The sequence below is a fragment of the Carlito syrichta genome, unplaced genomic scaffold (genome assembly GCF_000164805.1).
Source record: "Carlito syrichta isolate Samal-C Ts95f unplaced genomic scaffold, Tarsius_syrichta-2.0.1 Scaffold127161, whole genome shotgun sequence".
Lineage (NCBI taxonomy): Eukaryota > Metazoa > Chordata > Mammalia > Primates > Tarsiidae > Carlito > Carlito syrichta.
Genome location: NW_007071257.1, coordinates 88,863 through 113,706, shown reverse-complemented (window position 1 = coordinate 113,706; position 24,844 = coordinate 88,863). Strand labels below are relative to the sequence as shown.

Here is a 24,844-nt window from a genome sequence, read left to right as displayed (position 1 = left end):
AGGGCTGGAAGAATATTAGCCCCAACCTTGTGGGTGGGTGATGCAGGATGATTTGACAACTTAAGGATAACATCCAAGCCATAGTTGCATCATGTCACTGGGAAGTGTCAAGTGTGCTGGTAAAACCAATCAATGCCCAAATTATTAAAAACTTTAAAAAATAAAATCCCTCTTTGAGGCCCATGAAGCCCTCACTTATATGGGACTTAACAAGCTTAAGAGTTGTGTGCTCAAGGAATGGAACTCCCTGACAGGGTAAAGGCAAACATGACTGAAGTTTTCTTCTGACTAATTCTGTCCTGACATAAACATTCTGAGGAGCCACAGGGTAGAGGCTTAGCTGGAATAAGGGACACTCTGAGAGGCTTGGGGGTTACTAGAGAAACTGGACAGGTGCACCACATACAGAAACATAAGACACAAAGACACCAGATCTGGAGGGGAGTAAATGAAATGGTGAGACAACTGGCATGCTGACAGTCTGAGTCTTACATGCCCCAGCAGAAGCAGCAGAAGCATTGACCTTTGAGAGAGTGACAGGATGAGGGCAGAGTGGCCCCACAGGTTGCTGCTTGTGTAGTGCTGGTGCTGAGAGGTGAAGGATGCTGACTGAGGTGGAGGCGTGTTTTCCTGGAGTATGATGAGACTCTTGCCGGCAGCACCTCAGTTTCTTCCTTTGGGTCAAGGTCTCAAGCTTTGCAGGTAAAGTTTGGACTAGCTGCCTAGTCTGATAGCTTGCAATTTGGGGTGTATGTGTGTGGGAGAGAGAGAAGGGGAGAGACAGCGCCGGCAGAGCGTGCAGAACATGGGGGGAATTGGGCCATGCCCCAGGACTTGAGCCATCTCTGGCACAAAAGGAGTTAATGGCAGGGACCGCGCCCCCCCGTGTCCGGGCACGCGCAGCGCGCCCCCTCGGTGCGCGGGCACAGCAGCCAGGCTGCCGGAGAGCTGATCTCGGGGATTCGGGTGCGGAGCCCTTGGCCTGGAGGCGATATGGGTGGTCCGTGGCCCGGTTCAGTCGCTTGCAGCAGCCCGGGGAACAGGTGAGGCCGCCTGCCCCGGTCTCTCATCCTCTCGCTGCCCATGCCTTGCCCCTATCCCATCCCCTCCCAAGCCCAGGCTCTTCCACTCCCCAGCCAGTGGCCCCCATCTCTCTCAACCCCATGTTCTCCGTCGGCACCCCTGACCCTTCGGTCCTCCCCCGCTTTTCTTCTCTCCTCCACCTCCTCCCCTAAATTCGGCATCCTTATCATCCTCCCACCCGTGGTCCCTCTATTTCCACAGCTCGGCCTGCATGCTCATCAAAATACTCCTGTTGAGGGCCCCCAGCCCCATTCCTGTGTTGTACATTGCCAGTCCCCCCTCCCCTGCAGTGCAGCCCCATCCCCCCTCCATCATAGCATCTCATAGCCAGGATTCAGGATTCCCTCCCCCACTCGCTGCAGCCCCCCCACCTAATGGAGGCCTTTATCCTTTCCTCCCCCATTCTAATGCAACTCTATCCCCCAATACCATTCCAAACCCGCCTAGCCCCCAATACTGCAGTTCTCAATGCTGGTCCATTCATGCACAATGCCCCTGGCTCAATACCCTCCAACCCAGAAAGTACCCCCAGATGCCATTCTCATCCTCGGCATTGCTGCCTCCCCTTGTCTTCTCTCAAATTGCAAGTTGGACCAGGATGGAGATCTTGGCCTTGGGGACTCATAGTGGGTCCTAGGGTACAGAGGGCGTTTGGGGGTCGGTCTGTTTGTCTAGGTGTCCATGGGGGAGAGGCTGCAGGGAATTGACTCAAAGAGGAATTTGGCATTTGACGCCCAAGGGTTATTGGGAGGGAGGCATCCTGAAAGGGTTAATGGGATTCATGGGGTGGGCGGCGGCACTGAGGGGGTTAATGGGGGGGGTTGCTGGCGGGGAAGCCGTGTGAATGAGCGGTCTGTGCCCCGGAGTTGCCATGGAGACGGTGAATGGGGGGATTGTGTGAACTCAGCTGCGGACTATCCCCCCTCATACACACACCCACCCATTCCCTCCTGCCCCACCTCCCTACTCCTACCCCTTCCTTCCCTTCCTCTCCCCCCCCCCCCCCCCCCCCCCACCCGGGTGCATTCTGGGCAGTGTCTGGTATCTTCCCCCCCATACTTTGCTCCCCATTTCCCCATTTCCTCTGAGCCCCCACCCCTTTAGCGACTTTATCCCCCCTCCCTCTTCTTTTTTCTTCTCTCTCTCTCTCTCACACACACACACACACACACACACACACACACACACACACACATTCTCATTCCCCTCTCGTGGTGGCCGATTGCCGGGCGTTCCCAATCTCCCTCCCCCACCCCTTCAGCCAGTTCTTAAAGGAGCAGGCCTGCAATCTTGGAAGGCGGGAGAAATGGAGGAAAACCTAAATGTGCATGTGCGTGTGTGTGACCATGCGGGAGTACCTGTGTGTGCCTGTGTATATGTGTTGACGGTGTAACTGTGTCAGAAGGCCTGTGTGTCTGAGTGTGTTGCTATTTCTGTTTCTGTCTCCACCTATGTGTCACCATTATGCTGCGTGTGTCTCTGGATATTTACCTATGCGGGTATGTGTGATTATATTTCAGTAAGTCTCTGTGTGTGTCTCTGAATGTATCATTCTGTGAGGCTTTGGCTGTGTGAGGCACTCTGTCTCCGAATGTGGGACTATATGAGGGGATCTCTGTGGGTTTGGAATGTATGTCTCTGTGAGTGAATATTGCAGTGTCTGTGATCCTGACTTGGTCTCTCTCATTCCATCTTTGGGTCTTTGTAAGTTTATTTCTATGAGTCTCTGAGTGTGTATCCTCCACACTCTGTTGTTTATTTTACACTGTACAAGCATCCACAATACCTAGGGTGCTAGGCAGAATAATTTATGCCTCAGTTCTGGCATTCAGTGTCAATGAAGAGATAACCAACAGAAAGGACCAGGCTCAAGGATTTGGGAGCAATGAAGGCTGAGGAGAAATGTACAGGAGGCATGTAGGAAGGTCTGAGGACTCTGATGAATGGCTGTCCTACCCCCTGCTTGCCTGAGAGTGGGGGTCTCTCTGTGGGACCTTCTGTCCAGCAGCTGCTTTCCCTTCTTATGCCTTAGTGTCCCAGAGTGAGGTTAACACTCCAACCCTCTCCTGATGTAGAGGTCCCTGTGTGGGAGGACCTCGTCCCAGGGGCTAGATACTCAGTGTTCACGCAGCATGCCCCAGGACCGGAGCTCCATTTCCAGTTCTCCCCACCCCCTGGCTACCACATGCTGCTCTGGCTCCACCCGACCTGATGAATTCCATTGGCTATGGGGTTGAAGTTGGGGACTGTGAACTTGCAATTACAACTGTCCCTCTGTCAACCCCCTTGGATTTTTCGACCATGACCAGGCACATAGAATGGTTCTGACTTGTAATGGATCATCTGTGAGTCTCTGGAACCCTGGGCATGTGAGACCTCTCCTAACTATAAAATAGGCCCAAACCCAGCAGAGCCCCTAAAGACTCACTCTAGTCCTCCCAGACCATGTTGGATGACGCCTACTTCCCTCTTTCCACAGGCCTGTCTGGCCCTGAGGGAGTCCCCTTTCTGAAGCTGTGGTGCTTGGACGACCTGCTCTCTACGTTGCTGGGCACCTGTAGGTGTCCCTCGAGAGCTCAGTTTTGAGGTTCAAGTCAGTGTGGCCATGAAGGGGCTGCCTATTGGGCTGATGCTGTGACCCTGGAGTCTGCTTCTCCTGCCAGTCCCCCTGCTCGGAACATGTGGCTGCGGCTTGGCCCGCCCTTGCTGTCCCTGAGCCCCAAGCCCACAGTTGGCCGGAGCCTGTGCCTCACCCTGTGGTTCCTCAGTTTGGTGCTGAGGGCCAGTACCCAGGCCCCAGCACCCACAGTCAATACTCACTTTGGGAAGCTAAGGGGTGCCCGGGTACCATTGCCCAGTGAGATACTGGGGCCTGTGGATCAATACCTGGGGGTGCCCTACGCAGCTCCCCCGATCGGCGAGAAACGTTTCTTACCCCCCGAACCACCCCCATCCTGGTCTGGCATCCGGAACGCCACACACTTTCCCCCAGTGTGCCCCCAGAACATCCACACAGCTGTGCCCGAAGTCATGCTGCCAGTCTGGTTCACTGCCAACTTGGATATCGTCGCTACTTACATCCAAGAGCCCAACGAAGACTGCCTCTACCTGAATGTCTATGTGCCCACAGAGGATGGTGAGTTGCTGCAGCCAGGCACTGTGCCCTCCCTGCCTCCCGCCTGCCCTGTTGTGTTTGTGGCTTGCATGTGGTTGTGTGCCCTGCAGCATGCGTCTGTCTGTCTGTGAAAATGCTTCTAACCATCACTCAGCTTGGCCTCCCCCTTCCCCCTCCCTGTTCTTCCCTCCCCCAGCACTGTCTGAGCTCCCATGTGTGAGTGACACTGTTGCCAGAAGGGGCCTGGCCAGGCCTGAGAGCTGTGACAGGTCTAGGTCCAGTGCTGGATGGGGGTTTCCTGGGGGAGTATGGGTCACTGGTGGCAGCTGCCCGCGGGAGGATGCTGGCTCCACCAGCCCCCCCCCATTGCCATTCCACCTGCTTCAGAAGGTAGTAGGTGTGTGTGGCCAAGGGAGCTGGGTGTGTGGGGGGGCGGGGGGCAAGCCTGGTGGGCAATGCCTAGGTGCCTCCTCTTTCACCAGCTGATGCCTCCTCCCGCGGGGGTCATACTAAGGTAAGTGACAGAAACAAGGAGATGGTGGGACAGGCTCTCTGCCATGTGCCGCCTGCAGAGCAGCTCAGCTCTTGGGGCCTGGGGGTGGGGGGGTGCATGCCCCTGGGCAGAGGCCTCCTGTTATTTTTTAGTTTTTTATTCATTTTACAGTAAAGCGGATTTCCAAGGAATGCGCCCGAAAGCCCAACAAGAAAATTTGTAGGAAAGGAGGTAGGTAGCGAGCCGGCGGGGAGGGAGAGAGAGAGAGAGGGAGGGCTGCCTGCCCACCTGCCCTTACCCCTGAGGACCCAGCCTTCCTTCAAGTAGCCCAGGCTCAGGGGGCTGAGTAGGCATAAGCTCCACCTCATCCGAGGGCCCTGGCTGCTTTTCAGGGAGGATTTGGTGGTCTAAGGCAGGTTCAGAGCAGAAGCAGAAACCCCATTTTTTCCAATCTTCCCAGCCCCAAATTCTACCCTAAAGTGTGTACCAAGGACAGAGCTGGTGGCTCTCTTGGTGACACCCCAGGAGAAACTCTAGGGAGCTAAGATAGAGCCAGAGGCTCCACCCATTTCCCAGTGGGGGAGCCACAAGACCATCCCTTCCGCACTCCCCCCACCCCATGAAAGTCTAGACTCAATTCTTTCACTCTGAAGCCTAAACCAAATATGTGTACACAGGTTTAGCAACTCCTGCCACACACCTGCCCTCCCTCCTCATCACCTCAGGCCAGAGCATAGTGCCTCTGACCAGGCTGCTCTGGTGGCAGAACTTGGGGGTCTCCGGGAACTATATACTCTACAGGAGGCATGAAATCCAGAATTTTACATTTACCCTCTGGCTGAGAGGAATTTATCCCTTTGTATAATAATTCTTCCTGTTCCAATACCACTTTGTTTTCTACAAAGTGCTTTCATATTTACCTCATAAAATCCTCCCCACGTCTCCGGAAGCATATAAGACAGGAATCACTCAGTATCCCAATTTTACGGATGAGGAAACAGGCCCAGGGGAGTGACTTGCTGTGGCTCAAGGCCCTGTCGCTGGTCTGTGGCAGAGCTGGAACCAAAACCTGGGTCTCTTGACCCTCAGGGCGTGTTCTTTCCACTGTAGCACACGCACGGAAGCAACTCCCATCTGGTCATTCCCACCTCCCCAACTCTGAAAAAAAGGATGAGATGTGGATGGGTTGGGCCAAATTGGAACAGTGACAACCTAAGGAACAGGTGGACCATCACAACTTGATCCCTACAACCCTTTGGTCAGCTTGGAGTTTGTTTTCCTTTGATGTCCTAGGGCAGGGTTTCTCAGAGTGGGATTGTCAGGATTCCTGGGATGGGGTGCTCCCTACTGAATAAGAATCTCTGGGGGGTAGAGCCCGGGAATCTACATGTTGAACATGAACCCTGAGTGCTTTTGATGCACAGTGAAGCATGGACTGAGACCTGCTGTCCTAGGGATAGTGTTTCATCACATCCCCATACCCAGTCCAGGACCTCACATACCACGGGCAATCAGTCAATGTTTTTCAGGCGAATGCAGCATTGTGGTGCTGTAGAAAGAGTACAGGTCTGGGAAGCACAAAACCTGACTGAGTCCCAGCTCTGCTGCCAAATCACAGTGAGATCTCTGTTGCCATATCTGGAGGTGGTAAAGGACAATTCTGTCCTTAACATTCCATTAGCTTATAAATGAACTCAGGAAGAATGTCTCGTGGGTTGTTTTGGTTTGGTTTGGTTTTGGTTTCTGAGACAAGATCTCACTCTGTTGCCCAGGCTGGAGTGCAGTGGCATGATCCTGGCTCACCACAGCCACAAATTCCTGGGCTCAAGTGAGACTTCATCCTCAGTCTCCTGAGTAGCTGGGTCTATAGGTGTGTGCCACCACATCTAGCTAATTTTTTTGTAGAGACAAGGTCTCACTATATTGCCCACACTGGTCTCCAACTACTGGGCTCAAGAGTTTCCCACCTTGGCCTCCCAAAGTGCGGGGATTATAGGCGTGAGTCACTGCACCCAGTCGGAGAAGGTCTCTTAACCCTGCACCTATGAGTTAATTGGTAGGGTGAAGAGAGGAGATGGCATTAACATTGACCATTTCTTAGGGAAAATGATCTCCCGAGGACTCCAGTAAAAGCCTAAGGCTGTCCAGTCCAGCCTTGAGAGTTTGACCAGAGAACTGACTGGAAGCCTCTGCTCAAATACACACATTTACCAGTCATGATTATTGACTATGGGCTAGGTGTTGGAGGGATGTAAAGTAGAGGAAAGATTTAGAAATTACTAAAGGCCTCATCGCTGCTCTGAAGAAGCTCCTAGCCTGGTATTGAAACTCAGCAGGTCTCCCCAAGCCTCACAGGCCAGTCAGGAAGCGGGTTCCAGATAGTGTTAGGGAGGACATTTGGTCATTTCGCTGTTCAAATTAGTTCCCTCTCCAGGGCCTGTTGGCCATTTGGAACAGTTACAAATCCTGCCTCTTTGGGGAGACCCATACCCACAGGTAGTGAAAGCTGTGGTGTGCGTAGGTCTGGCGGGCTGGCCTGGTTGGGATCCTGCAGTGGCACAGCATCTGGATATAGTGGTGGGAGGTCAAGCTGGCCTGGGTGAGAGGCATGGCAGCAAGAAGTTGCTCAGCAAGTGCCAAACTGAAGGAGAAAAGACATCCATGCAAAGAAGGCTGGAATGATGCAGCAACCCAAGGACATGCTCAGATGGGGACAGAGGGGATATACCTTCTAAGTCAGGGATGTTGGGAAGTGAAGGGTTTCCTGGAGAAGACCCGCCCCATCCTCCACTCCCTACTGCTATCAGGTTGAAGGGACTTTATGTCTGGAAATGAATGATGCTTTTCCACCTGGTGGGCCATCCACTGTGTGGGGTGATGATGGCCATGCCCCATAGGGTTTCTGAGGTTAGTACTGGCAGGTGTTGAGCCAATGGTAGGTGCCACCCAGGAAGTCCAGGTAGCTGGAGGTGGTTTCTGCCCTAAGGCTCTTGCCCTAGTTGAAAAGCCATTTTGAAGTATGAGAGCAGTTTCTGGTTTGATTAGTAACTATGAGGAAATCCAGTCACCAGAGTCCAGACCAGCTGGGAAAGAGTGCTATTTGCTACCTCCAGGCTGAAGCTATCTGGTGTCATAGATGCAAGAGGGCAAGCCTTGGAGTGCCAGGAGAATCACCTCTGTTTCCACGCACTGGCCAGCATCCAGGAAGTAGGTCCTCTCTCGCCACAGCCATTGTCAAGACGCACCTCTAGTATCCTTAGAACAAGAAGAAGAATTGGTGCCAGCTTAACCCCAGATCCTAAACATTTCTCCCCTCTAGTCTTCTTTTCTCTGCTCTCCTCCACTCCCCTCCTCTCCCCTCGCCTCCACGCTCCACCACTTTTCTCATTTATTTCTTCCCTTCTATTTTCATTCCTCCACCCAGAAAGGTGACTTGGTGCAGTGGAAAGACCATGGGCTTTGGAGTCACGCAGACCTGGGTTTGAATCACCTCTAGCTCTTCCTAGCTGTGTGATCTTGAGCAAGTCACTTAACCTCTCTAACCCCAGTTTCCCCATCAGTGAAACAGGAATAAGGATAGTACCTACCTCATTGGGGTGTAAGGATCTAACAATATGGCAGAAGTAGAGTCTCTGGCACATGGTAAATATTCAGTACAGCTATTGCCATTATTCCTATCTCTTTGTTTCTTCTTTCCTCCTCTTCCTCCTCCTCCTCCTCCTCCTCCTCCTGCTTCTTCTTCTTCTCTCTCTCATCATCATCCCTTTCTTCTTTTCCCCTTTCCTCTTTCCCTCCCTCCCTCTCTGGCTCTCTCTACATCTAAGAGCAATGCTTGCTGCTCTCAAGACTGGTTCCTGTGAACAGGAACCCCATTTGCCATTAACCAAAGCAGGGGGCTCCAACGAGGAAGACCAGAGGGAAAGCTTCATCTCCCATTTTCTCCTGTGGGAATCGGGGTCAGCTGAGGCCCAGCTTGAGCTTGCCGACTGGGCTCCAGCAGCTCAGGCCTGGGGTTCCTGGTACATGTCTCTGCCTTAAATACCTCACATGCTGGCAATGTCACTCCTCACCCTCAGTACCTGGCCCTGCTCTCCAGCTCTACCTGCCTGTGTACACACGCGCAGCCCCTTCCACCCAGGATGAATCCTTCCCAAGTGGGTCTCTGGCTTTGTGCCCTGGCCTACTTGCTACTACCTCCTTCCTAACTGCGAAGGTAGTTGGTTGAGATGGGCTGTTGGGGACAGGGAGGCGGGGCAGGGAGGTACAGAGAGGCCAGCACAGCAGAGGCCTGCAACACCATCATCCTGATGAAGGTCTGGGCCTCAGCCCACCCATTCCCTCAGTTCTTGCCATCCCTCCTGCCTGTCCTGGGCTCAGGCCCAGAGCTGGCTTGCTGGGCCACACTGCAGTCATGCTGTTTTTGAATTCTCTCTCTGTTTTGTTCTCTGTTCTGTGCTGTTGTGTCTCCCCGTGTCTGGTCCCCAGGATCCGGCGCTAAGAAACAGGGCGAGGACTTAGCGGATAATGACGGGGATGAAGATGAAGGTATTTGGGGACTGCAGGGCGTGGCGGCTGGTGCATGGCACAGAGCCCCTCCCCTTTTCGATGGGGAGAAGCCCCGTCTGTCTGTCTGTCCGTCCGTTGGTGTGTTTCTGTTCCTGTACAAGGCCGTTGGGCTGTTCATCTGTCTTTGGCCTCGTTGGCCACTGGGAGTTCCAGGGTGATGAACATGGCTGGCAGAAGCAGGGGGCCACAAGCAGAGCCATGGGAGGGCATTCTCCTCATCCCAGTCCCCCACCCCTCCCCCATCCTCTAGGTTCATGGGCACCTGTCCCTACTGAGCAGCAGAGAGAGTGGAGAGAAAGCAGGGCTGGGGGAGGGCAGGGAGAGGGCACATAGGAAACCGGATTGCAAAGAGATACCTGTGTTTCATTGAGGAGACCCCATGTCTTACAGGGAGCCTGGCTTCTGGGAGAGGGGCCCAGCAGGATGGTAAACTGAGGAGTGAGACAGTCACAACCAAAGGGGCCAGAGAATAGCAGCACCTAGAACCTCCTCAGCCTTCTCCCAGAAGGAGAGAGATGGTCGTGGAGCCGGGAGCTGCAGTAGATTCAGGGCAGTGCAGAAAGACTGGGCTAAAATGCCAGGCTGAGGCCAGGACACCACAGCCGTCAGTAGATGGCATAAGATCCTTGAGTGATGATCAGACCAGCCTGCCTCCTTGGGGAAACAGGTTCTGTTTGCTCCACAACAGGGAACAAGCCCTTCTACCTCCATGCCATGGTCCTGCCCCTTTGCCCCTGGAGGGGCCAGACAGCTCAGAGGGGCCCACTGGTGATGGGTAGGGCTGTGCTGGTATGTCAGAGTGTCGGTCCAGCTCACAGACGGACAAGCTACGGGCAGAGGTGATCAGGCCTGGAGCCTTCTCTTGACTGCCCCAGCCCTGATGCCATGCTGCTGGGGCTTGGGAGCAGCCACTTGATGGTCCCTCGTTGAATGGCCTCTGGGGAGGCTCCATCTTCATCATAATGCTGACTGGGAGCAGGGTCTCTCATCCTTAGTTTTGCCCCATCCCCGGTGTTTCTGGTGAAGTCTGTCCAGAGAAAATGGGGTAAATGGGCACATGGCTGAGAAACCATATCAGTAAGATTCCCCACCCCATCTCTGCCATTCACTTCCCTTTCCCTACATCCTTCCTTGTTCTCTCCCTGTGCCACACCTCTTGTCTCTGTCTGCACTGGGGGGCCAGCTGCTGCCAATGGCCATTTTTCCATGTAATTGATTTAGTCTTGGGGGTTTCAGGGCTCCCCAGCCCCTGCTCCCTAAAGCCATGTCAGGTCCCAGGACTCCTGGGTGCCCAGGGCAGGGACTCACCTGATGCAGCTAAGGGACCAGCCCTTCTTCTTCCTCTTCCCCCTAGGGCTCAGCTGTGACGTAGGCCTAGTTGTATCAGGCATGCCTGCCTGCCTTCAGCTCGGAGGCACTTGAAACCAGTCTTTAAAAACATTACTGAAGTCCAGCTGTCTCGTCAGTGCTTGAACTCCAGGCTGAGCAGCCCCATGAGTCCTGCCCTCAGGGATGGCAGTGGTGTCCTGGCACCTGGGATAGCTTTGTTGCCCACACCCCTCCAGGGCTGGCGGGGGTGGGGGAGGAAGGGCATCCTACCCAGCCTGTGTCTCACCCCTTCTCCTTGCAGACATCCGGGACAGTGGTGCTAAGCCCGTCATGGTCTACATCCACGGAGGCTCTTACATGGAAGGGACAGGCAACATGATCGATGGCAGCGTCCTCGCCAGTTATGGCAATGTCATCGTCATCACCCTCAACTATCGGGTTGGGGTGCTAGGTATGTTTCCCTGTCAAGTGCCTAGAAGGAAGACTGGCTTCTCAACGGTTGGGTTGCGGGGCAGGGCGGGGGATGGGGGAAAGAATGCTGGGGAGTTAAAAAAACAAAACAAAACAGGTGGCCTTGGTTCTCTAGCTGGCATGAATGACCATAGTCAAAATGTTGTTATCCCATGGCCCCTACCCAAGTGCTGTGGGCTTCCCCGTATCCCCAGGCCCTTTCTCGGAATGTTTAGATGCCAATGGAAATTCAATTCAAACTTCACATCTTTTCTTAGGTCCCAAACCAGGTCTCTGTTCCCAAACTTTGGCTTGGTGAGTTTTGTAGGGTACCTCAATTTTCCAGTGTCCTATCTCCATCTCTACCCACCCACCACCACATCCCTAAACACCCCACCCATATACAGATATTTCTTTTAGTTCACCCAATATTCACACACTCACTTATCCTCTTGTGTCTACACATCCACCCCCTATCCATCCCCAGGCATACAGTTATTCCTCACTCACCCCCACAAAGCACACACACACATCCGACCCCATGTCCACATCTGTAGGCCCCCTCACACATAAACACATTCTTCCAGCACTATGTACACTCCATGCATATAGTCTCCCCCGAATACATATCTACATACCCACACACTTTATACACTCCATGTCTACACCCTACAGATATCTCTCACCTTCTGTAGATACACACACACATTCTCCTATACTTCTCTCCCCATCTCTACAGTCACATCTGTACCCTTACATACTACACATAGTCACATTCACTTTCCTCTACCCCCATATTTACACACCACACAAAGATCCACACCCTGCATGTCCATGTCCACACCCAAACTCCACACACATACACCTTAAATATACATAAATATTCCTTTCACACACCCCCACACAGACCCACACATACATACCCATATCTCCTACACACCCCATCTCCGCATTCACTTCACACACCCACATACTCCACACATACACACACCTGTTTCTCCCTCATCTTCTCCATGTAAACACAAACCAATATTCCTCCTCCCTATGCACATATACCCTTACTGCATGTTCACATAGCCCCACCCCACACATACACAAATACCACACACACATACACACACACCATATCACCATATCCCTGCTTCCATGTCTTTATACATCCTATTCACTACACCTATATATTTCCCCCACATATATACACACCCATAGATATACCCCCCACATACACATACACAAATACACATTTACACACTCTTCCATACCTACCCTGCATATGTACACCCAATGCATACACAAATATATACACATGCATGTATCTAGAGCTGCATCTATAGCTCTACATGCACACACACCTCCACCCCTCCAACCACACTTATGCATCCCCCACACTTACATGCCACACATGTGCACATGTACACATTCCTTCTACTCTCTCTGTGCAGATATCCTCATACACTCCTACCCCATTACACATACATACTCTCATACATACACACTTATTTTCCAAACACCTCCTCACATGCACCCATACACCCCTCCCCCATATACTCTACTGTGCACACATTTGTTTTGGCAATTTAGGCTGTCCCTCTACCCTATATCTTCCTTGGTGACCATCAGTGCCCATCTGTGACCAAGGTCTTGAGGTAAACAAAAGCTTCAGAAAGGGTGACTAAGCATACAGGGCCTTGCTTCCTTTCAGATGCTCACCTATGCTCTGTATCCTTGTAGTGGCATGAAGAAGCCAAATTCTTGCCCAGAGGGTTTGTATCCTCAGAATTCCAGTGTGCATCTAGGCTCTTGGTCAGGTTTATAGGCCTGGGTGATGAACTAGTAGCTAGGCATGGCTTACTCTATTCATCACCAGGTGGGGTATACAACATTTTATTTTATTATTTTATGTTTGAGATGGAGTCTCACTGTGCTGCCCAGACTGGTCTCTAAATCCTGAGCTCAAGTGACCCTCCCACATTAAGGATCTTATTTTAATTGACTTTGAACTGTATTGCTTTGTCCGTTCCAATTCCAGAGGCCCTGGTGCTGCATTTCACTTCCAGTTGTGGCTGTGTGCACAGAATGGCAATCTCTTCTTGACTTACTGTTAAGACTATGTGGGATATAGAAAGGTACCTTTTTTCAGTTCAAACTGGAGAAATGATATTCCCTGAAAAAAGCAGAGTCTGTGTCCCTGTTGGTGGTACCTGGAATACTGGATATGGAGCATAGAGAGCATCACCCTGGTCTCTCCACAGTCTGGTGGGCTTTGGATTTCATGGTTTTGCCCCTGCTCCTCTGGTTTCCTGCAGTGCCTCAGACACCATGGTGAGGCTCTTATAAACTGTTCTGTCCTGTTGAGAAAGGGGATCTGAATCTCATGGTACATGAAGGTTGCTGTAAACCCACACACTAGGGCTGCAGTTCCAAAAGGGGAATAAATGCACAAACATGATCACACACAGGTATATAGACACACGTACACAGTAGCTGGAAGCCAAAAGTAAGTGTGCTGCTTTCTTTTCTTAGAGTGATAGAAAACATTCAAAACATTCAGCTGCTTTAAAAATTATAAACGCATGCTGGGCATGGTGGCTCATGCCTGTAATTCCAGCAATTTGGGAGGCTGAGGTGAGAGGATTGCCTGAGTCCAAGGGTTCGAGACCAGCTTGGGCAATTTTGCAAGACCTTGTCTCTACAATAAATCAAAAAATTAACCAGCCATGCTGGTGTGTGCCTGTGGTACCAGCTGCTTGGAAGTATGAGGTGGAAGGATTACCTGAGCCCAGCAGGTCAAGGCTGCAGTGGTCATGAGTGTGCCACTGCACTCCAGCCTGGGCGAGAGAGTGAGACTCCTATTAGAAATAAAATAAAATAATAAAAACTACAAACACAAAGCTCTGGAAACTACAGATAATACTAAGGATGAGCTTCAGTTCCATATTATCAGACCAGATAGGAATGAAGAACAAGAGAGTGGGGCAGAGAGGGGGAGAGAGAGGAGAAAGTAAGGAAGTAAAGAAAAGGACTAGAGAGAGAAAAAAGAGGACAAGAGAGACCCAGGGGGAGAGGCAGAGAGAAGACAGAAGGGGAGACTTAGGATCTGAGTAGAGACTCAGTATTTCACATAGGATGTGACATCTCCACAGTGTCCATTGGGAGCTGTGGGCTGCACAGTCTGTTACTGGTGAGCACTCCATATGATATTCTGGTTTGCTGATTAACTTCACAATCCTTCAGATGCTGTAATTCTTAAACTTCTATATCAGAAGTTCTTGACCTTTTGGGGAGTCTTGGACCCTTTTGAGATTCTGATGAAAGCTGTGAACTCCCCCACAGAACAATGCGCATGCATGCACACACACACGAAAACAATTTTACAGATCCCCCTGAAGCCTATCCATGAAATTCAGGTTAAGAACCCCCACTTTACGGCTGGGCTCAGTGGCTCAGCCTGAGCACTTTGGGAGGCCTAGGTGAGTGGATTGCCCGAGTTCACAGGTTTGAGACCAGCCCTGGCAGCGTGGCAAGACCTCGTCTCTACAATAAATCAAAAAATTAGCCAGGTGTGGTAGCACACATCTGTGGTTCCGGTTACTTGGAAGGCTGAGGTGGAAGGACTGCCGGAGCCCAGTAGGTCGACACTGGGGTGGCCGTGAGTGTGCCACTGCACTCCAGCCTGGGCGACGGAGTGAGACTGCAACTCAAAAAAAAAAAAGAACCCCCACTTTACAATCTTCTCTCGTTTGGATAACCAGAACAGCATATCTGGGGGGCAGCAATATTATTCACTGGGCTTAAGCATTTGATGATCAAAATAATATTACCCAAAATTCAGAAGGAGTCATAAACTGAGATTTGGTTTGAAGTTCTCCAGCACTTCCTGTGTACCCTCCAGTTCCTGTTCTGGAACACAAATATAATCAATAAGCCACTGATTGGATTCCGGGTACATACAAGATGTTTTTGTCTCTTGGCACCAGATGTAGAACATGGGTTGGTCCCTGACGCTTGGGGATTTTGCTGTATTATGGAGGCTTTGTTATTTTGTTTCTCAGAACAGGTGGCCAGTTTTGGACTCCAATTCCATGCATTCATTCACCCTCCCGCTCATCAGCTTCTCCTGAGTACTGAGCCCAAACAGACAGTTCACTAGAGTGAAACTTAGAAAGTGCTGCTCTAGACATCTTGGGTGATTCACATATGTTGACAGTGTCACAGGCTAATCCATGGCTTCCCTCCAAGGCAGAGGGTAGCTATTATTTGAGAAGGTCCCACTGGGCTTGGGGCCAACAAAAGAAAGGGACTCCAGCAGTATGTAGGATGTGGATTTCCCTAAGGCTGAGGAAGTAGGGATTTGCCAAATTTTATTCTGGGTTCCAGAACTTAATCCAACATCCTTGCTCAGGTACCCTCCAGGCAAACTGAAAACCTGGTAGACATCAAACCTTGAGTGATACAAATATCTGGTCTTATTACAATCTGCCAGATTCCCCCATCTTCTGTTGCCAAGCAATTTACCATGTACTGCAGAATAAACTCAGGCCTAGGGAGACTGGTTCAGATTAATTCTGACAGTTTATGGAGTTTGGTATTTCAGCCTTCATTCTCTCATGGGTTCTGTGAATGGCTGAGTTATTGGAGAACTAGCAGCGAGTGACTGCTCCCCCAAACTGCCAGATTTTGTGTGCTTGTGGTCAGTCACACTTGCTACATCATCTGCCTGGGCCTGTTGGATATAGTGCTTCAAGCAGGACTCTTCTTGTAGTAGGGAATGTTGACATGGTGTCATCCACATGCTTCAGGGCCCCAGAGGCTTGTGGGATCTGAGGGAACAGAGAGTGATGGTCAAATCCTCACCCCCCTTTCAGGCCTTTGTTCCTAACCCAGGCATCAGTACATGTTGGAGAAACCTACTCTACTACATCCAAATGCAGGCTTTTCCTGCTGATTAGGACAGACATGTTTGACACATTTCACTAAATCATACCTTGGTAAAGACTGAAGCCAAGTCTGTGATTGCCTAAATGAGAGAAAAGAAAAAGAGAATATTGGGGAAGGAGAGAGGAAGGAGGGAGAACTAAGAGAAGCATATAGTGATTTTTGCCAGAGGGTCTCAAGGCTCGCGCAGCTGGATCAAATCTTGGTCAGCATAGTTTTTAAGGTTTGCAGGAGTAGCTTCAGTTTCTGAATGGCCCAGGCGAAGGAGAAGCTGGTCGCTTTGTCTGGAGGAACAGGGGCTCCTCTGTTCATTTTCATTCAGCCTTTCTCTAATTCCTTCTCATTTCCTCATCTGGAACCTAGGGCTAAAGAGGACTTGTAACTAGATCCTGGGAGGAATAACTAAGTGCTTTACATACTTAATTGTACCAAAGATAAATTAATAACACACTTGAAGAAGGTGTGATGAGCTCTTTGGTAGAAGCTAGGTACAGAAGAACTTGAGAAAGACTGATGAGATCTTGTGCTTGATTCTATTTGAATTCAGCCCCTGCCCATGAACTGCAAGACAGCCAGAGAGCTCTCCATGAGCTGTGAGGGCCTCTTCAAACATGGCCTCTCACAAAGTTGATTCCAGGTGCTGTGAATGAGTTTTTAACTGGGGAGTCAAAAAAGACTGATCCAAGTGTGGGTTTCCAATGTGTAGGAGCTCTACAATTACCCACCTGCAAAGAACCCTTCCAAAAACCTTGGGCAGAAGATAGAAGCTTCCAAGGAACCTGAGGATCTAGGGAAGAGAGATGAAATGAGGCAACAGAATCAGTCTAAAATGGAAGTGGGGTGGGGGGGGATATAGGACATCTCTGTGGGATAGCCAGCAAGTGGGCGGGAAGGTAGTCTCCATGGCAACAAGTCTCCGCAGCAGCAAATCCCAGCAGGTGGGTGGGAAGGTAGTCTCCATGGTGACATGTCTCCTCAGCAGCAAATCCCAGTTGGGGGGGAACTTGTTTCTGTGGTAACGCACTGCACTGACTTCCCCATTCTCCACCAGATGAAAAAGATGGTCTAACCCAGTGGTTTATCAACTTTAGCAACCATCAGCATCACCTGGAGAGCTTGTTAAAAACAGATTGCTAGGCCCCACCCCCAGAGTTTCTGATTCATTAGGTCTTGGAGCAAAGGAAATGACGACCCGCCCTGAGAGTAAGGGGAAGGGGGCCATCGAGGCCCTGGAAAGAAGTGGAGATGGACTAATTTGTACAGGAAAGGCAAGGAGAGCTTAGGAAGTGTTGCTTCTTGGGATCTTCACTTCCTTTGGAGAGAGAAGGAAGGAGAAAGAGACGTAATCATAGATCTACAATGTACTGAGCATGTTATAGATGCTTATTTCCATTTTACCCTTCTTCCAACCCTGTGAGGCATTTTCATCCCCATTTTTACAAAGAGGAAACTATGGCCCAGAGATTTTAAACAACTTTCCCAAGGCTACATGGCTAGGATGTGATAGAGGCAGGATTCAAATCAAGGACTATCTGACACCAAGGTCCCTGCTCTCTGCACTGTATTTTGCTAGATGTTAATATCTGAGGATAATCCATCAGGACAGAGGATGCTGAATTCTGGCTACTTGCAGTTCCTGCAGTTTAAGTCTCCCACCAGGAGGCATTCACCTCAAATGATCTGCAGGCTCCTCCTTCCAAACTGGATACTGGGTGGGAGGCAGCTAGCTTATTCTTCTTATACTGATGAAGCTGGACCTTGCAGAAAGGTGCAACGGTTTATGTTAGCTAGGCGGAAAGAGCTACGCTGAATGCTCATCCTCTGTCCCCACCTTCCCGACTCCTGCCTGCCATCATAACTGAAATCCTCCATCCCTTGCCTTCACTGTCCTCATGCCCTTTGTTGAATCCAGGTTTCTTGAGCACTGGAGATCAGGCTGCCAAGGGCAACTATGGGCTCCTTGACCAAATCCAGGCCCTCCGCTGGGTGAGCGAGAACATTGCCTTCTTCGGAGGAGACCCCCGCCGTATTACCGTCTTTGGTTCAGGCATCGGTGCCTCCTGTGTCAGCCTCCTTACATTGTCACATCACTCTGAGGGTGAGTAGCTCTTGGGACAAAACATGAACTAGATGAGTTCTGGCTGTCCACCCTGAGCCCCAGGCCTTTCAGGTTCCAGTGTGCCCAGTTCCATGCCTTAGGGGCACCTGAGGGAATCAGTCAGCTCTTTTCTACCAGCTTAGTATCCCTTTGGGGAGAAGGGAAAGGGAAATGTTTCTCTGGGGGAAGAAGTACTTCTCCCAATGAGAGAAGTAAGGAAGAGAATCCCACTGACATCCTGAGAAAGCAAGATTCTCCTTCTGATATGGGAGCCTTATTTGGGAGAGTGGGAATAGAAGAATTGTCCTCTGTGGGGACAGTAGCTCTTTTTGGGCAGGGGAAATCTTTCAGTATGGGAAGAACATGTTCCTTCATGGTAGAGATCTAGGGTAGGAATTGGTTTCTAGGTGTAAGAAACACTCATTCTCTCCCTTTCTCTCTGAAGAACAGGTCTGTACAAGAGGGGAAATGTCTTTGAGGGGGAAGTGGGGTCGAAGCAAGAATCACTAACCTGTGAGGTGGGCTTCTTCTGAGTGATGATGGTCTATTATCAGACCCCAGACCTCCTCCTGGGCTGTGCAAGTCACCTAGGGGAGACTCTCATTTTTAGCTTCTCTCCTTGCGGTGGGTCCCTCTGCCAGTGACCCTGCCAAGGGGGTCAGATGGGCCCTTTTCTGCTCAGCAGGAAATGTTCTCTCCACCTCTGCACTACAGAGAATATTCTATCTCTGAGAGGCAAAGCTGAGCTTCTCATGAAGAAAAGATCCTCCTGAAATAGGTGCCCTTCTCTGAAGTAAGGAAATCTGTGAGAGAGGATACCTTTTTTTCATTGAAATCAACCCATGAGTTAGTGGTATTCTCAAGGAAGACTTTCAGTCTCTCTTTGAAGAAGATCTGTCTCTCTGAGAGAAGAACCACCTTCTGTGACCTAGAAATTCTGCCTCTGCCCCTCCAGGGACTACCCTGGTGAGGGAAGACTAAGGTGGGATCCGCATTTCTTTTCTTTCTCTCTCTCTTTTTTTTTTTTTTTTTTTTTTTGAGTGGGACCTGTTGGGGGATCTGAATTTCTAAAGAGAGAGAATGTGTTCCTAGGTGAAAGTAGTAGGAACAGGAATCCCCTTTTCCCCAAAGGAGGGTGGAATATCTGGCTGTGAGGGTACCTCTGTCTGAAAAGAAGTCCTGTGCCTATTTTTCCAGTAGCAGAGGGCCTTTCCTGGAGTGATGCTATGCTCTGTCTTATAGGGAGCCTGTGTCTCTGGAGATTTGGCTTCTTTAAAGGTTTCTTCTCTCTGTCCTTCTGTAATTAACTCATGGAGAATAATCTTTGGGAAAATGAGACTCTCTCTTAAGTAGTAATCTATATTTCTCTCCCTCTCTTTCTACCCATGCAAACTGCCTTCCTCTTAAAGAAATGGAATTATGTGCCTGAGGACCAAATGCTTCCTTGGGAATGTTGGGATCAGGGAGAGAATGGTACCCTTTTTTTCCTAGAGGGGAAAGAATTATCTTCCTTTTGAGTATGGGGTGCTGGCTCCCTCTCAGCTAGGGGAAAATCTAGATCGGAACATCAGTAGCTTCAGGAAAAGGAAAGTCTCTGTGGAGACTATAGAATGGGAACCCAGGTTCCCTGGAGACTTTCAGACCCCAAGGCCTTTGCCCTTGGGATCCTTCTCCAGACTCTCAGAATGTGGGGCTCTCTCCTGCCTGCATTTCTCATCTCTCATGAAAAAGACCCCTTTGTGGTGTATGTGCCAGCTCCCTGGTGGTGTGCTGGCACAGAGCTGGGCCCAGCTGGGCAGGAAGCAAGAGGGGAAGACAACGAGAGATAAAGAGAGGGAACATAAGGAGGCTGATGTCTGGGACTCAAGGGGTTAATTCTTCCTGGCGTTTCCTTAACCCCTAAGTTACCAATCATCACACAGGGGCAGGGAAGTGATGGAGGAACCAGGCAGGGGACCAGTCAGTAACCCCTCCTCTGGCCCTACATCAACCCCTGCCAGAAAAGTCATTCCTTCTTCCTAGCTCATTCAAACCATGGGGCAGCCTCAGTGACAAAGAGCAAGGGGTTTTTTGGCTGTGTGCAACATGGCAGATCTGACTTGGTGCTGCCTATCTTCTGTAGGACTTTTCCAGAGGGCCATCATCCAAAGTGGTTCTGCTCTGTCCAGCTGGGCTGTGAACTACCAACCAGTGAAGTACACCAGCCTGTTGGCAGACAAAGTGGGCTGTAATGTGCTTGACACCGTGGATATGGTGGACTGTCTTCGGCAAAAGAGCGCCAAGGAGCTGGTAGAGCAGGACATCCAGCCAGCCCGCTACCATGTGGCCTTTGGCCCTGTGATTGATGGCGATGTCATTCCTGATGACCCTGAGATCCTCATGGAACAGGGCGAGTTCCTCAACTATGACATCATGCTAGGTGTCAACCAGGGTGAGGGTCTCAAGTTTGTGGAAGGGGTGGTGGACCCTGAGGATGGTGTCTCTGGTACTGACTTTGACTACTCTGTCTCCAATTTTGTGGACAATCTGTATGGCTATCCTGAGGGTAAGGACACCCTGCGGGAGACCATCAAGTTCATGTATACAGACTGGGCAGACCGTGACAACCCTGAGACCCGCCGTAAAACACTGGTGGCACTCTTCACTGACCACCAGTGGGTGGAGCCCTCAGTGGTGACAGCCGATCTGCACGCCCGCTATGGCTCACCTACCTACTTCTACGCCTTTTACCATCACTGCCAGAGCCTCATGAAGCCTGCTTGGTCAGATGCAGCTCATGGGGATGAAGTGCCCTATGTTTTTGGGGTCCCTATGGTAGGCCCCACTGACCTTTTCCCCTGCAACTTCTCCAAGAATGATGTTATGCTCAGTGCTGTCGTCATGACCTATTGGACCAACTTTGCCAAGACTGGGTAAGGAGAAAATGGGGCTTTTTCTTCTTTGGGACCCCAGCATGCCCTCCCCTCTGCTCCTCTAGCCAAACCTCTCCCATCATCTCCTTCCTAAGATGTTCCCAAAATCTTGCTTGGTAACCTCTTCACTCCTCTTCCTACCCCCCCTTCTTGAGTCTTTTGTGCCATTTTCCTTCCTTTGGAAATCTTGTTGAGCCTAAGATATTGGTTAGCATCAGGACTGTGCAGGAGTGAGAGTTCCTGGCAGAACAATGGGAGTCAAGATTGGCTGGTCAAAGGCCATGTGAAATGGGAATCAAGTATGTTCAGAAAGAGCCTTTAGGTTCAGCATCCTCTGCTTGCTAATGGAAGGAAGGAAGGCAGGAAGGCCTTTAGGGGCTCTTAGCAAAATTGGACAGCTGAAAAGTTTGACAGAACCTCAGTAGCATGTGAGAAGAAAAGGCGTCCATAGCCTGATCTTAAAGGATGAGCGCAGGGAAAGATAAGGTAGGAGTTCAAGCCCTGGGGAAGAAAGGGGCATGGACAGAGGAAGGGACACTGAAAAAAGACAGAAATGGCGGGAAGTTTTGGACTGGGGAAGAGGTTGGGGGGCTGTGAAAGGAAGAATGTTGGGCCCTTTCCTCATTCAGGTAGAGTGGTGACCCCAGATTTCCATGTGGTATTTCAGGGATCCCAACAAGCCGGTCCCCCAGGACACCAAGTTCATTCACACCAAGGCCAACCGCTTTGAGGAAGTGGCCTGGTCCAAATACAATCCCCGAGACCAGCTCTACCTTCACATCGGGCTGAAACCAAGGGTCCGTGATCATTACCGGGCCACTAAGGTGGCCTTTTGGAAACACCTGGTGCCCCACCTATACAACCTGCATGACATGTTCCACTATACGTCCACAACCACCAAAGTGCCGCCCCCGGATACCACCCACAGCTCCCACATCACTCGCAGGCCCAACGGCAAGACCTGGAGCACCAAGCGGCCAGCCATCTCACCTGCCTACAGCAACGAGAACGCCCAGGGATCCTGGAACGGGGACCAGGATGCAGGGCCACTCCTGGTGGAGAATCCTCGTGACTACTCCACTGAATTAAGTGTCACCATCGCCGTGGGGGCCTCCCTCCTGTTCCTTAACGTTCTGGCCTTTGCTGCCCTCTACTACCGTAAGGACAAACGGCGCCAGGAGCCCCTGAGGCAGCCTAGCCCTCAGAGGGGAGCCGGGGCCCCTGAATTGGGAGCTGCTCCTGAAGAAGAGCTGGCAGCATTACAGCTGGGCCCCACCCACCATGAGTGTGAGGCTGCCCCCCCCCATGACACGCTGCGCCTCACTGCATTGCCCGACTACACCCTGACCCTGCGGCGCTCCCCTGATGATATCCCACTCATGACCCCCAACACCATCACTATGATTCCCAACTCTCTGGTAGGGCTGCAGACATTGCACCCCTATAACACCTTTGCCGCAGGGTTCAACAGTACTGGGCTGCCGCACTCACACTCTACTACCCGGGTATAGCTCCAGCCCAGAGCACAGCCCATCTCCCGCTTCCTCCCTCCCAGATCCATGAACACATGCACATGCAGACACACATACAGACACATACAGACATATATATATACACACGCACCCACACCCTACAGCAGACCCACCTTCACATAGACAGATGTGGACATGCACTCGCATGTACAAAAACACAAATATGGAAGTAATCCCAAACAAACCCTTCAAATGGGGACACAAATGAGTCCTTGGTAAACCAAGGACCCGTGGAACAACAGCTGAAGCCAGCTCCCTGAGCCTGACCACAGACACTCCTGGGGGGCCTGAAAGCAACAGCTGGACACCCCCTTGGTGCTCACCTTCGGCCTCTCTTGGAACTGCACCACCAACCAACTCCGGACTTGGGAACTTTAAAGAGCAGAGTAGCTCTTCCTCCCCCAGACTTGGTCTTTTTCTGGGTCTTGTTTTTGTTGATTTTTTTTTTTTTAATTTTGGAACAAATGCTTTTTCAGCCTGTGAGTGCTAAGAGGCTCTGGAAGGCAGGGCTCCAGGCCCAGGTCTCTGGCTCTGGAACCAGTGCTCACACAATCAAACCATGGATCAGGACCCCCAGGAAGGAAATAGATTCGAGCAGGACCATGGGGTGGAAGGAGAAAGGGGCTAATGTTGGATGGGGCTGGAGGGCCATAGAGGAGAGATCTCCAACTATCTCTGTGTCCCTGTGGAAGACAGCAGAGCTTACAGGGTGACCTGCTTCCCCCAAAGGCCAGCATTGGCCTGGCTAGACCAGGGGACCCTAGATTTGGTGAAGGAGGTACTATGGAGGCCATGACATTATTGGGCCCCTGTGTATGATCTGGGTTCTGCCTCTGCTCTTGGGGAAATGCTACCAGAAATTCGCCCCATTTTCTTTACAGTCTCTTTTGTGTCTGTCATTTCTCTTTCAAAAAGGCAGTGTTTTTTGTTGTTGTTGGCTTTTTTTTTTTTAAAGAAAAGTTCTTAAAACACTAACGGAAACCCATGGAGTTTGTCCTTTGTAAAAATTTTAAACACAGTGTCTTGATATAAAAATAAAAAATTCAGTTAGCACTCCCAACCTGCCTCCCTTGCACAGGCCTTGTCCCAACAGACCTCCAACCAGGGTGCCTCTGTGGGCTAGGAATCAGGCAACCAGGCAGCCTCCCTCTGCCTCTTGTATCTCTAAGCAGATGCAGGTCTGGGCTGTACTCTACTGGCCCCCTACATGAAGGTCTCTCCAGTCTTAATCAAGTTACTATCCCCATCCTCCTGCCCCCAACGCTCTGGGTTCCTGCAGTTGAAGCCTCCTCTCAGCACCTCAGGCCTCCAAATGAACCAGAAAAAGTAATCCTTCCTTCCTCTGCTGCACTGCTGCCTGCCTCCAACAACAACAACAACTCCTCCTCCTCCTCCTCCTCCTCCTCCTCTTCCTCCTCCTCCTTCTCCTGCTCTGCTGCAACCACCCTCCCCTCATCTTGGACTGGGGGCTGGGAGGAAACTTGACCTCAAACATGCTGAAATCTGTTCTCCTATCTGAATCCAGCACAGCATCAGATATGTGGACTTCGTGGCCTTGGGTGACTGACAGAGCAGGGGCCCTCTCCTTCCCCGGGGATACTTGTTTTCTGTTCTGTGAATTCCAATTGGAGAAGTTGTTGGGGCCCTGGGAGTAATTTATCTACAGGTTTATGATCAGTGGCTCCCTGTCAACCCTAGGGCACAGATTCAGTGGTGCCCCACGGGGTTAGCATTATGGGATTTCATATTATTCTCAGTGGCTTGAAGGACTGAACTGGGAGTCTGCTTGTCAAGTATGGGTAGGGTTGCTGTTACCTCAGAAACCAGGAATAGAATTCTTCAGATGACCCTGACAAAAATGAGGGAGATAAACCATCACAAGCAGGATGATGTTCAGAGTGGATGACACAAGGTAGTATGTACAAAGACCAAAAGCCAGAACTAATATACTAATATGGTACATGAGACAAGAGAGATGGGCAATGACTGACTTGACACATAAATGGTTTAAAAAAAAAAAAAGAAGAGCTGGGGAGAGGGTGTCATGGTGGGTCATAAGTTGAATTAGCCCATAGTGTAGAACTGGTTTTTCTCCCTTCTTTCTTTTCTTCTGTTCAAAACAAATGTGGATACTAGCAGATTGTAACAAAAATATACCAATGAGGAGCTGGGAAGTAAGCAGAGTGTGAGTTTTAGAACTAGAAGTAATTCCAGAGTCATCTAGTCCAACCCACAGAAAAGCCCATCACAGTGTTAGAAATAGACCTAGAATGCAGCCCAGTAATATATGACCCTCCCGATGATCCTATTCAACTTGTTCCACTCTACCTG

The 24,844-nt window shown here is 50.7% G+C and overlaps 1 protein-coding gene across 4 annotated transcripts; it reads left to right on the top strand.

The window, feature by feature from the left end:
• Positions 1 to 909: 909 nt before the first annotated feature.
• On the top strand, positions 910 to 23,573 carry NLGN3 (neuroligin 3). Of its 4 annotated transcripts, XM_021707932.1 has the most exons (8): positions 910 to 1,043; positions 3,563 to 4,219; positions 4,863 to 4,922; positions 9,177 to 9,236; positions 10,888 to 11,037; positions 17,884 to 18,069; positions 20,192 to 20,981; positions 21,649 to 23,573. In XM_021707932.1, exons 2-8 carry the CDS (start codon positions 3,763 to 3,765, stop codon positions 22,490 to 22,492), a joined length of 2,547 nt encoding a protein of 848 aa, XP_021563607.1. In that variant the 5' UTR covers positions 910 to 1,043; positions 3,563 to 3,762; the 3' UTR covers positions 22,493 to 23,573. The 4 variants fall into 4 exon arrangements, with proteins under 4 accessions (XP_021563607.1, XP_021563608.1, XP_008047051.1 ...); XM_021707933.1 differs by lacking the exon at positions 4,863 to 4,922 and having other exon boundaries at positions 4,076 to 4,219; XM_008048860.1 differs by lacking the exon at positions 4,863 to 4,922.
• Positions 23,574 to 24,844: the final 1,271 nt, after the last annotated feature.

What these genes read in the sequence shown, in the direction of transcription:
- NLGN3 (XM_021707932.1), top strand. Translation starts at nt 3,763, where the DNA reads ATGTGGCTGCGGCTTGGCCCGCCCTTGCTGTCCCTGAGCCCCAAGCCC. An exon ending in CTATGTGCCCACAGAGGATG is followed by an intron (nt 4,220 to 4,862) that starts GTGAGTTGCTGC and finishes TTCATTTTACAG; the next exon opens with TAAAGCGGATTTCCAAGGAA. An exon ending in TGACGGGGATGAAGATGAAG is followed by an intron (nt 9,237 to 10,887) that starts GTATTTGGGGAC and finishes TTCTCCTTGCAG; the next exon opens with ACATCCGGGACAGTGGTGCT.